Consider the following 13,054-nt stretch of genomic DNA (forward strand, 5'->3'; position numbering starts at 1 on the left):
GTTCCAGGGTTTATAGCCTCGGGGGTCAAGGTTCACATGCAAGCTAATGCCCCCCCGGGGGGAATATTTCAGACTCATCCTTTCCAACAAGACGTCTTTGTCTTGTGTGTCACAGACTCAATCGTCGTCTCATATCATTTTTGTCACTTTTATTTATCATCGTTTAATTATTAGACTGAGTAGAATTGTCCCTCATTTCTGCTCAAAGTGTGTTAAATGTTGAATAATAAAAATGTATCATTATGTTTATTTTAAATATCAATTTTTAATACTTTGTGTACTTGAATTTTCATGTAAATAACAGCTTTTTCTATTTTTTAATAAATAAATGAATCTAAGTCAAAGTACAAATTAATAAATGTTAATATATTTTTGTATTAAACTCATTTGCTTTATCTTTATAATTTAACACATTTTTGAATGTGAAAAATTACTGATATTGAGCTCCATCAGAAGTTGGGGGGCGTAGTGTTCAAAAAATGATTTGTTTCGAGGTTCTCGTGGTAAAAAATTGGTTAGTTTTTCGACATTTTTTCCCATATTCAGAAATGTTGATTTTTGTGGTAAAAATAGGTCAATTTCTATCATCTTTGAGCCTTCAAAATACAACATTTTACACATTTGTGCAACAATTATTTCATTACTCATTTGCCCAACACACAGTAGGGAATAAATGGAGTTCATGCTGTAGACCAATTCTTCAAAAGAACCCTGGATCCAGATGATAATTCACCACCAAATTTTGGGCAGCTTTTCTTTGTTGCCATATCAATATTTAATGAAAATTCTATTGAAACATGCACTTTAAATGTTGGAAGAAATATGGATAAATCAATCCTGGTGATCACATAATGTAAGAATGTCAAAACTGGATGGCAAACATTAAATAAATATATTTTTGGGAAAATTATTAACTAGTGATGGTCTGATGAAACTTCATGAAGCAGTGTCATGTTGTTTAGAGGTCAGTAGGTGGCGCCATCAGTTTAAAAATGATGTAATGTTTCATTACAGTTCAAAACAAAAGAAAATAGTGCAGAGACCGCCATCTAGTGGACACTAAAGATAATGACTCTGTTTCATGAAGCATCATCAGATCATCACTATTATTTACATGTATTTTTTTTATTTATTTAATGAATGTATTCCATTATATAAGTAACAAATAAATGGAAATAAATATTGAAAAGGGTTAGGGTAAGTAGAGAAAAATAGTAGTAATAATAATCGAAAAAAAAGAATTCATCATAGAAAAAGGCTACAAATACCTTCTGCCCTTTTCAAATTTCGTCATTTCAATCTCATTTTTTTTTTTACACAGAAAGATATATTCTGACTATTTGATTAGGAGTTAAAAATTTGAAATTCCATTCTAACAATATTTTACTCACTTTTTGACCAAATTAGCAAAACATTTTTATATTAAAATATCAATACGCAAAAAGTTTAAGAAGTAAAAAAAAACTAAAATTAATGACGATGAATCCAATAGGATTTTTAAAAATCATAAATTAAAAAGGCTTCCACACATATACTCTATAGGAGGGTCATTATTCATAAATCAAACTAATCTCCACTTCCATGCTGGTTTGTACTCCCTGTTGCTTTTCTTACCTCATCATTTCATTTGACTTTTCTTGTACGTCGCACAGCATCGAGTCTGACATATTGCTACGAAAAAGAAATAAACCTGTTAGCGTGGTGCCGTGGTCCAATTCTGGAAAGCCGCGGGATGCGCGCCAAGCATAAGGGGAAATATTTCTTTATGTTTTAAGACGGACGAGATTTCTATCAACACGTTGTTCAATGAGATTCCAGTTATTCCACCGGAGTTATAATAGAAAAACTTTCTCAGTCCTCCCTTCTCTCCTTCCTTTCTGCAGCCCGGAGGAAAGGTCCCATGGTACATCATCTCCTCATTTAGGCTCTGATCACGCAGCCCGGATTACGGCTGGAGACCGGAATACTTATAAGGCTAAGTTTTCGATGCTGCGGCGGCAACAGATCCCAGATACATATCTGATGATCCATCCACGAATTCCTCGTGTCACGGGAATCTAAACAGCAGCAACCGAAATGGATTTTTATCCGTGACAAACTTATCTTTGGTGGGCGGACGCCAGCCGAGGGACCTCGATCAACGCTAATGATGACAAACGACCGCGCTGATGATGTTTCAACCACGATCTCGTCGAGATGCGAAAAAACAACTGAAGGAAATCCAAGCAACATAATGTTTTCGCAGAGAAGACATCGTGGAAGGGAAATGTGGCCCCCGGTTTATAACTCTCATGATGCAACGTGGATGTATTCTTGGAGGATGTGGAAGCAGTAAAAACCTTTTAGGTAACTCATTAAAAAAAAAAAAAACCTCAGCACAAGTCTCTGTTTAAATCATCACGAAATGTTCCAAAACCTTGACTGGAGTCCTTGTGCCGTGGTCGGTGGTCAGAGGGTCCGCCCTACCACTGCAATAACACCGCTGCCGCGCCAAACAACGCCACACTGTCCTTCCTTTCTCAGGTTTATTTGCAGACGTGCTTTCACCGAATCATCCTGGCGACGTGCTGCTGTAGTCTTCATTCACTGATTTTGACTCACTTTAAACAGGAAAAAAAAAAACCGAACGGCCAAACCTGTAATTAGCACTGCATGGTGTTGTTTGAAAATATGCAGCTCTGTGGAAAGTAAACTTTCTACCAGGACTTTGCTCCATGATATATAAAAACTGAGACATTCATTTACTGTCCAGTTTATTCCCTTATGGGGGTCGCGGGTGCTGGAGTCTATCCCAGTTTCATAGAGAAAGAGGCGGGGGACACCCTGGACAGGACGCCAGTCTGTCACAGGACACACAAAGACACACAACCATTTACATGCATTCATACCTACAGACAATTTTTCCAAGTTTCAAAACAACCAGTTTAGTTTTCGGACAAAGGCAGGAAATGCTTAAACAATTAAAACAAAACTCAATATTATATATACTTAAAAGGTCACCACCGAGACAAACACAGGAGTCTCAGAGAATCAAGGAAAAGCCTGCATGGATTAAACCGATTTAAGATGTTTCTTGAATTGTGATTGCCTTTAATTCTTTATAGGTTTATTCTTCAAACCTGATGAATCTATTTATTTTTTCTCATTTTGAGCTCTTTTTTTTAGATAAATTAATCATAAAGACGTAGTTATTTATTCATTGTTTAATTTGTAAAATTGCCAAGTATTCTCACATAAGCTTTTTAAATTGACATTAATATTCTAATATATTATACATTGTTTCCTTTTTAATACAAAACTCTGCAGCAGTGAGCGACTTTAATCTCATAATAAATAATTTTGTATGATTCTAGCCCCAGATAAAGTATTCTGTACGACTTTAATTCCGTAACAAACATTTTCCCCACTATTTTAATCTGCTAGTTAATTATTTTCTTACGACTTTAATGTCGTAATAAAGTATTTTGTATGACTTTAATCTCATAATAAATGCATTGTGTACACTTTTAATCTCGTAATCAATGATTTTCCTATGAATTTTATATCGTAGTTAATTATTCTTCTACATCTTTAATCTCAGAATACAGTATTTTGTACGAATTTAACCTGGTGACAAAGTATAATGTACGGCTTTAATCTAGTCATAAAGTATTTTGTATGACTTTAATCTAGTAATAAAGTATTTTGTACAGCTTTGATTTCGTAATAAATATTTTTCCCACTACTTTAATCTCGTAGGTAAGTATTTTCCTATGACTTTAATGTCGTAATAAAGTAATTTCCTACGACTTTAATGTCGTAGTAAAGTATTTTCCAATGACTTTAATGTCGTAATAAAGTATTTTGTATGACTTTAATGTTGTAATAAATAATTTTCCAACGACTTTAATCTCGTAGCATAATAAAATATTTTGAAGGACTTTAATCCCAAAGTAAAATAACAATATATATATGCTATTTCTTTTTTTTTTATAAAGTATTTTGTACGAATTTAATCTCTAATAAAGTATTTTCCTTTGACGAAAAGTGTCCAAATATTTTCTCCTCAGCAACATCAGTTTTGTCGTCTGCAAATGTAATACATTGTAATTAATTAAACGGTAAATATATATAATACATTTTATGTATATATTTGTTTCGTTCTTTATCAGCTATCTTATCCCCTAATATAAACAAAAAACTCTATTTTCTGCAGCCCGGTGAGTTGAAGAAAATCTTAGCCCACACAGATACAACATTCTCTTAAAAAAAAACTAATCCAGCAGTTCCACTATAATAGAAAAAATAAATCTGTCGTGATAGGAATTGGCCGTCTCAGGCACGGCTCCTCTGGGTCAGACGGTGGAAAATCTATCGGCCTCTGCTCGTGTTCACTTTGTCACAACACTACATATCACATGTGCTCAGTGGCCTTTCAGATATCATCATTTCTTTCACCGGCACGAGGCAAGAACAAGGAATTTAAAGTTTGTCTGACGAACTTTAAAACTATTCTTATAAGTTATTTCTCACGGGTGTGGTTAGATGAATGGATTATGGAGCTTTGTCTTTTGGCTCAGCTCTTCCTTTAAAAAACAGGCGGATAAGCGGGTTAGATTTACTAGTTCAGAGTCAGACACCATCGGAAATATGTCCATCCTGTCCTGGTTGTACACCATGAATGAGTTTGGAGGAATGTTTGTGGAACATTGCATTAGTGATGGTCTGATGAAGCTTCATGGATCAGTGTCATGTTGTTTAGAGGTCAGTAGGTGGCTCCATCAGTTTTAAAATGATGTTTCATTAGAACAGTTGTTCAAAACAAAGGAAAATAGTGCAGAGACCGCCATCTAGTGGACTCTGCAGATAATGACACTGCTTCATGAAGCTTCATCAGACCATCAATATTTTAAACAACTGTTCTAGTGGAACATCCCATTATTTTTAAACTGTTGGCACCGCTTACTGACCTCTAAACAACATGACACTGTTTCATAAAGCGTCATGAAACAGTTGATGAGGTATCATGACACATTGTCTTATTTTTAAAGGGCCACTAGATGGCACTCTCTGTTTTATAGTAGTAATGGATTGATGATGCTTCATGAAGCAGTGTCATGTTGTTCAGAGGTCAGTAGGTGGCGCCATCAGTTCAAAAATGATTTTTCATTAGAACAGTTGTTCAAAACAAAGGAAAATAGTGCAGAGACGCCATCTAATGGACTCTGAAAATAATGATATGTTTTATGAAGCTTCATCAAACCATCAGTACTTCATAACCTTTGGCTCTGACTCACTGATTCAATAAAACATGGCGTCAGTTTTAAAGTAACAGTTCCATCTAGTGACCTTTAAACATGAATATTCTGTATAATGATACATCATCAACTGTTCCAAGTAAATAACTTTGCTAAAATAAAAAAAAATAAAAAGATTCTTTCATATTAATAAAGAATTCCACTTCTTTTCGATGTCTTTGGTTGGTTCTTTACTCGTAATGAGTTGCCACACTCGAAAGTATCCTCTGATACCGAGTTTCAAAGCTACCATTAACCTCATCACCAGCGGAAGTTTGTAGAAGTCAGTTTGACTTTCTAAGACAACCACAAAATAATTGAACAAGTTTCATTCCCCACAGAGCAAACTGAATTCAGACCATTTAAATCCAGAAAATACTTTTATGACAGCGGGGAGAAGGAAAAAAGCCCAGGGCATGCGCTTACATTTTTTAAGACGTTGTGTTCAAAATCGGCTTTCTCTGTATCAAAACACAAATTAAACATTCATTTGTATCTATTCATCTCCCTGGTATCTGCATTATTAATCTACAACTGTTGATGTTGCTAGAATGCTGAATGCAATTTAAAAGAGTGAAAAGATATTTTGGCCATAACGATTACTGCCGTCGTAATAACGCAATTTGGGCGTAAACGGCTTAAATTTGATTTAAATCATGTTTAAAAAGTGATGCTAGCAGAAGTTAGCTCACTGCCAAAAAGAGCTGGGCTTCTATATATTGCACTAAATATATATATATTTTTTGTATCATTTTGACAAAGTACAACTTGTTCTATGTTTCAACTGCAGCAACCTTGACCTGTGAGCCTTATTTTGGCGGGAAATCATGTGCATTGTCATATATTATGATATCGGAACATCTGAAAATACTTTTCATGAAAGATCCAACAAGTTTTTTAGTTTTTTATAAAGGTATTTTTAATAAAACGACAACATGTTAAATTTGAAAATATAGTTCTGGCTCCCCCTTGTGTCTAAACAGTGTAACTGCAGTGTATTTACTCTTGGTCCATGTGTAGTTAATTACATTTTTCTTATACTTATTCTTATTCTGAATTATTCTTCAAGAGGTTTAAAAAATGTGTAAAAAAAAAAGTGTTTTGATTAAATCGACAATAAGCAGATTGTAAAAAATAGTTTCTGGCTCCCCCGTGTGTGCGAAGTGTATAACTGCAATGTTGTAACTTTCTCAATCTCACAAACTGCATGTGCAAAGTACATAGGATCTCAGTGGTAGTAAATGGAAGCAATTACAGTATTTTATTTGTATTTATTTACAAGGTTTCGTTTTTTCTTTTCTTTGCCATTTTGTTTGTTTTCGGCTTTGTATTATGTGTTTGAATCATTTTGTTAACATATGTATTTATTTAGTTTGAAACAAATATGTAAGTATTGCAGGTTGTACTCAACATATTTCTCTTTTTTTTATTTGTTTTCTTCATTCTGCCTATTCAATTTGTTGATATTTAATTTGAGAGTATGTGGTAATGAATGTCTAACCCTGTTAACCTCAATAAAAATATATTGATTTATAATTTAATTAGTTTATTTTTCCTTGTTACTATAAAAAGTTGTATCGGTACTTTAGCCAATGTTAAAATAAATGCAAAAAAAGTCCACGATCCACTGCCTTAAAGCCAACACGAGGTCATGTGGTCAAGTGAAGAGCTTTGGTGACTTAATAACTGGATAGTTTTACTGCAAAAATATGGATAATGTTATGTATAGTTGTGTCATTAGTTTACTTTGATTTCGCTCAATATTAAGTGTAAATTAGGGAGTCATGTTCACATCTGCTGCGATTGGTCAAATATGAAGGTTCTTCACTGCGCGTCATCAATCCCAGAAGTCTCCACCTCCAAGGGACTCGTTGTATAAACAAAGCGGGGCGTGATTACAGCTGGCCGGAGGAGGAGTGAAGCCATCATTACGTCATAATGGACTCTCGTAACCTCTTGTTCGCCGAGATCTCAGACTGGGGAGAACTTTATAAAGTCAACATTTTTAAAACGTGAGTGAGTCAGGAGAGTTTTCACATTAGCTGCCCTTTAAAGCCCTGGATCGTGACGGTTTTATGAACGACACGGGGGGGGGGGGGGGAATCCATCTATTGCTCGGTGCAACGGTGATGTCAGCGGCGGGTGACTTTCCATCGGCTCGGCAGAGGTCAGTGGCCGGGTCGATCCTCCTCTGCACTCCCGGCCACGAGGTAGCGATACATCTGTGTCAACAAGCGTAAAGGGGGCGTCATGAGTGCACGGCTGAGGGAGGATATCGGGGGGGGGCCTCCCTGCGAGTGTAAACAGAGATTTGAGATGTGGTCCCTGCTCCTGCAGAGAGGACTCGGGTCCGGCTGAGAGTAGAACACAGAACACTGCGCCGCTGGTCTCGGGTCAGTGGGAGCGGCTTCAGATCTCTCTTCTGTGCTGCAGAGACAATGTGGGATAATGAGGGAGGAATTTTACAGAGGGTGCAGCGACACACACATTTATCGATATACACACACACACACACACACATACAGGGCGAGGGGAAACACCTCGCCCCGGCCCCGGGGAGCCAACCGAGCCAGCTGCCTCAGCTTCTGTGTCCCCTCAGGGACGCGCCTCATATTAGCCTCACCGCATCAACACGTGTGATTGATGCTAGCGCTCGGTTGAACTCGCGGCGTCTGATGAGATTCATCTCCGAGATGAACGACGGGAACGTGACTAAGATGTTACAAGAAGATTTCTACGGTGATTCTATTGTTGAAGTCTGCAAGTGTTGATTTCTGGAATTAATCCCTTTGTATTTGATAACACTACACAATTAACACAAACTATAATTTTATATCATATACTATATTATACATATGTATATGTCACAGTACAGATTGGAATTCAGTAGGATCTGGAATCCTACTAGTACAGATTGGAATTCCAATCGATCTAACGATGTACTGTACTAACGAACTGGGATCTTAATATTGATATGGGTTAGGGTTATGGTTTGAATCCGAATTTCTCTTATTAGAATTGGAGATTGTCCTGGTAGAATTCCCATTTGTACTGAGACAGATTGGAATTCCAATATTCAGATCCCAGTTCAGTAGTAGGATTCCAATCTTTACTAGTAGAGATTGGAATTCACTAGTAGAATCTGGAATCCTACTAGTACAGATTGGAATTCCAATCTATACAAGTAGAATTCCAGATCCTACTTCATTCCAATCTGTACTCTGACATATATATTTGGAGTATGATGTCTTATCGTATTCCTGATTTTTAATCATCATTCTGTAATGCTCTAGCTATTAAAAATATTATTTTTATTTATTTAGGTGAAATCCCAGGCAGCAGATGATGGGCACCCAAACCCATGCAGGAGCCAAGGTCTCAAGCAGGTAGGTTCCAATTAAATCTGATAAGGTACTGTGGTAGTGTAGCATGTGTAATAATAATAAAGACACTTGTTTTTTGGGGGAGTTTTTTTTTCGATTGTAAACTAAAGTAAATCCAATTTTCTCTTTAAACTGGATGCTATAGTGGCTAGCTTAGCTAGTCGCTAAGAGTACTAGCTGCAGAGGTGAGTGTATTTTGAAGTTTAAAATCTAAATATCTTCGATTCTACAAATAAAAAACCAAACGTATAATTCATAATATAAATATAAAAATACTTTCTTCAAAATTAAATCTGCGTCTCAGTAGCGAAAACTTCATCATAATATTAAATTTATATCTATATATATAGTTTTTTGGTTTGTCATATATATCTCAAAAATATAAAAGTATTTTTTTCTAAAGCCTAAAACAGAAGGGGCAAAATACTTTTGTATAATGATCCAATATGTTCTATAAGTATATACTTTATTGAGTATTGTTTTGATTGTTTAAGCGCTTTGTGACCCTGGTCTGGAAAAGCACTATACAAATAAAAATGACTTACTTACTTACTTACTATATAATGTTAACAATTTGGTTCAAATGTTGTATTATACCTTCATTTAAGTCCAAATATAAGTCTGACTGGGTACTGACCACTGCACTGTCAATAAGTCGAATTTAAGAAGCGAGGTTGGAAATGTTATTCTTTGGTTCTTTTAGTCTTCAAAGTATATTTGGTTGAATAATGCTTGACTGCAAGTAAGTAAGTAATATTTATTTATATAGCGCTTTTCGAGACCAGGGTCACAAAGCGCTTAGACAATCAAAACAATACTCAAGTAGTAACTTTAATAAACTTCTTTAATTTACTTTTTTTTTTAAATAAATATTAGAATTTATTTAATTAGAGCAATAACTACTGTTTTCCTCCCACATGCTGCTTGTATGGACACGATGAAAGAGCAGGAAAAGGGGGAAAAAATGTTCTGATACGTTAGATTTACAGTTTGAGTTCGAGAATCTCTCTCTGCAGGGAGGGACTCAGTGCGCAACAAGTCCGAGGAGCGCAGCCACTGATGGGAGTGAACCACCGGGACTCTCTCGGAGTTTTTCCAACACTTTTCGAGCCACGATCCGGGATTTTTTAAAACTCAAGTTCCTGCTCCAGTATATTCCACTGACGCCTGGGCGATGACTTGAATCTCAGGAGTACTTTTGGACTTTAAAAAACAGCCGCTCGCCATCACCTGCCCGGCACACCATGTGAAGAGACACCGGGCGGGACATGGGGGCGCTCGGTGTGCTCGTGTGCGTCACGGCGCTGGTTCTGGTTCTGGGCTTCGGTTCCGCCAACAGAAACTGTCCGGACCTGATCGTCGACAGCTGCCACTGCTCGGCGGAGAGATCCAAAGAGCTGAGCAGGCAACAAGTTCGGGTCAAAGTCGTGTGCGACGACGCGGACCTGCTGGAGACCCTGCACCCCAGTTTCTTGCCCAACAGAACCGTGTCCCTGTGAGTAGAACCCCATTCATAACGAACCCCTGTTTTCAATGCACCAACCTTCCAGAACCAGCGGGACCTGCTGGTTTTGTTAGGGACATGTGGAGAGAAGTGGTCCCGGTACAGTGATTTATGGACCTCTGGTGTGAAGTTAGGAAACGTTTTCTATGTTGAAACAAGAGACTGGAGATCTACAGTAAAGTAAAATAAAATTCAAATTTCACCATTTTATTTCCACAGGTATCAATATATATTGATTCGACATTATTAAATGAAAGGAAGAAATTAAATATTGAATTGATGTAAAACAAACAAACATTTTTTTAAACATTTGTATCTAGAGTTTAGTGCATTATTCAGGTGCAGTACTTCATTTATAACATCTTGTATAGATAAATAATACTGTATACAACTGTATAACCCCACAACATATTATTGACAGCTGTTTGACAGGATTATATTTTTTATTAAAGGTGCATATATTATTCTTTACATATATTTAGTTTCTGACCTGATATTTATTATATAAACATGAGGTGTTTTAATGGATTTAACTATACCAATAAAAACACATATCACACAAAATGTAATGAAAAACTTCTCTTTTATTTACATTTATTTCAACATATTATTATTTTGATTTTACAATTTTGACTCCATAACTTTGCAACCCTAATATAAAAGGCTCAGTTGAAGTTCTTAGCCATTGTGTTATGTCAGGGTTAAGGTTACCGGGAGGGCTGAAAACAAATGTAATTGTTTTATCCCTTGACCCAGAGACAACACAAGGGATACCACAAACACATTTGTTTTCGGGCCTTCGGGGTTACCTTGACCCTGAGATGACACAAGGGTTAATTCTTAGACTCAATTATACGAAGTTCAAGTTTATTTTCCCTCTTTATCTCATTGTATTTCATTTATATTTACTTTTCTATACGGTGAACATCACTGGCAATAAAATGATTCCAGTAATGATTGTAAATATTCTCCGAACTACCTGAATTTAAATTATTATAATCTCAACATTTTAGTGATTAAAACTTGAGTCCAGTTTTGTCACTTTCATATACAACAATGCAACAATAATCCAATATATCATTTCTAGTTTTTGAGCATTAGAGTGTCAGAGGTCCATCATGCATGTTCAGGTGAATCTGGTCTATGTTTAGGAAACATGTTTGAGGAGTCTCTGTAAATGTACTGGTCAAATACTGAGTGGGCATCAGGTTTATGAATAAAAGCAGATACAAAAATTAAAAGACTCTAAATATTGATTTAGAAGCAAAGTCATTGCATGCAACATATGTTAACCACTTTAAGAATCAGAAACAAAGTCAGAAAACATTTCTATTGCCAGTGTTGCAGGAATTTGTTGTGGTGGCATTACAGATTACCAACATGAAATTAACAGATATTAATGAACTAAAATAAAGCACATTGAAATAAAACATTTTCCCATAAAATTACATGTAAATATATAAAAAATATTGCATTTTATTAAACAATCCGTATACCATTTAACCACCTGTTTCTGATTCCACATACATCTCACATGACTCCTGTTGGACTACAGTTTGACTTCACCGTCTTGACGAAACACTCGACTGGTTCATATGTTCTCCGGCGGCTCCTGCTCTTGGCAGGTGACACAGTTTGAACGGCCGTATTATTAATCGACGCAGGTAGTTTTTATTCTGGGAATCCGCCTTTGCTGTGTCAAAAAAAACGGAACGTAAAGGCTCGTGACAAATGACAAGAGACGAGTCCTGGTTCTGAGTAATGGAAGCATTTTCTGCCGTCGTTTGAATGTTCTGTTGTGTTTTTTTTTTTATCTTTGGCATTTTTTTGTCTCTGTTGGTTATTGTTGAAAACACACGCAGCAGATGCTTTTGGCTCGGGACTTCAATTGCCTTGCGATAAGGCCATTCCTCACTCAGCGCTATGAGTAGGTGGCTTATATCCGACACTCTAGCAGGCCAGGAAGCAGTTTTCCTGCGTTAGGAAATGTGACCTTTGTCGGGCTAAAGGGGGCTCTCTGCTCGCTCTTTTGTTTAGATGTGCTGTTCAAATAAACAGATATACGGAAGGGAAGTCTGCGCATACCGGTTTCTCTCTGTTGACTTCAACTTTCAGTCGTGTCCAGTGACTTCCACATAGAATTAGGTAATTCATTAAAACTTATTTGTCTAGTTGATGAATGGTCTATTGGGGTTTCCTACAAAATAATTGGTACCAAAAATCCAGCAGGTACAAAGCATCTCTGTCCTGGGTGTAGTTTTATTTTCTGGGAAAAACAGGGACTTTTTTGTCACCGGCACCTCTTTGATCACTAGGGAGAGTTTATCTTTGTCCATTGTGTCCGTCAGTTATGTCTAACCAAGGATCCAGTTTGGTGTCCGCTCTGGGAATAACCAGATGCTTATCCAGGTTTCCTCACCTAGATCTCACCAGTACAACAAAGGCCCCCTTTTTTTTTTAGACTGGAAGGGCGGTAACAATAACTCTTAATTTCACACTTTTTTTGGGCTCTTTTTAACTGTTGTTTAAGTCGTTCTCATGTTTTTTTCTTCTAAATAAATGATGGAAATTGGAACAGTTAGATGTGCTGAAAAATGTACTAAAAATAAAAATATAAATGGTGTTGCTTATGTTTTTGGTGGTGTTTTTAAATTTTGTCAGAGTTTAACTGGTCATGAAGAAATATTCAAACCCTGAAAATGAACCTTTTTTTGTGATATTTTAAGATTATCTGTTGATTTTTGTGAAACATTTCATCCTGTTTTTAAACTGATTTTTCGAGTTCGCATTTTAAAGTTGAACAACATCTCTTTTGAGTGTTTTCTATAAAACATACGACGCACATTGACACACATTGACACTGAAAACACACACCACCAAACTGTTTTACA

At 36.3% G+C, this 13,054-nt stretch overlaps 1 protein-coding gene across 1 annotated transcript in view; it reads left to right on the plus strand.

The window, feature by feature from the left end:
- Positions 1–9,927: 9,927 nt before the first annotated feature.
- Positions 9,928–13,054, plus strand: part of adgra1b (adhesion G protein-coupled receptor A1b) — a 243,757-nt gene continuing 240,630 nt past the window's right edge. The window contains exon 1 of the mRNA XM_087803267.1: positions 9,928–10,154. Within this exon, the coding sequence (XP_087659393.1) occupies positions 9,928–10,154 (227 nt within the window). The remainder of the gene's footprint in view (positions 10,155–13,054) is intronic.

The sequence above is a fragment of the Callionymus lyra genome, chromosome 11 (genome assembly GCF_982586985.1).
Source record: "Callionymus lyra chromosome 11, fCalLyr1.hap1.1, whole genome shotgun sequence".
Classification (NCBI taxonomy): domain Eukaryota; kingdom Metazoa; phylum Chordata; class Actinopteri; order Syngnathiformes; family Callionymidae; genus Callionymus; species Callionymus lyra.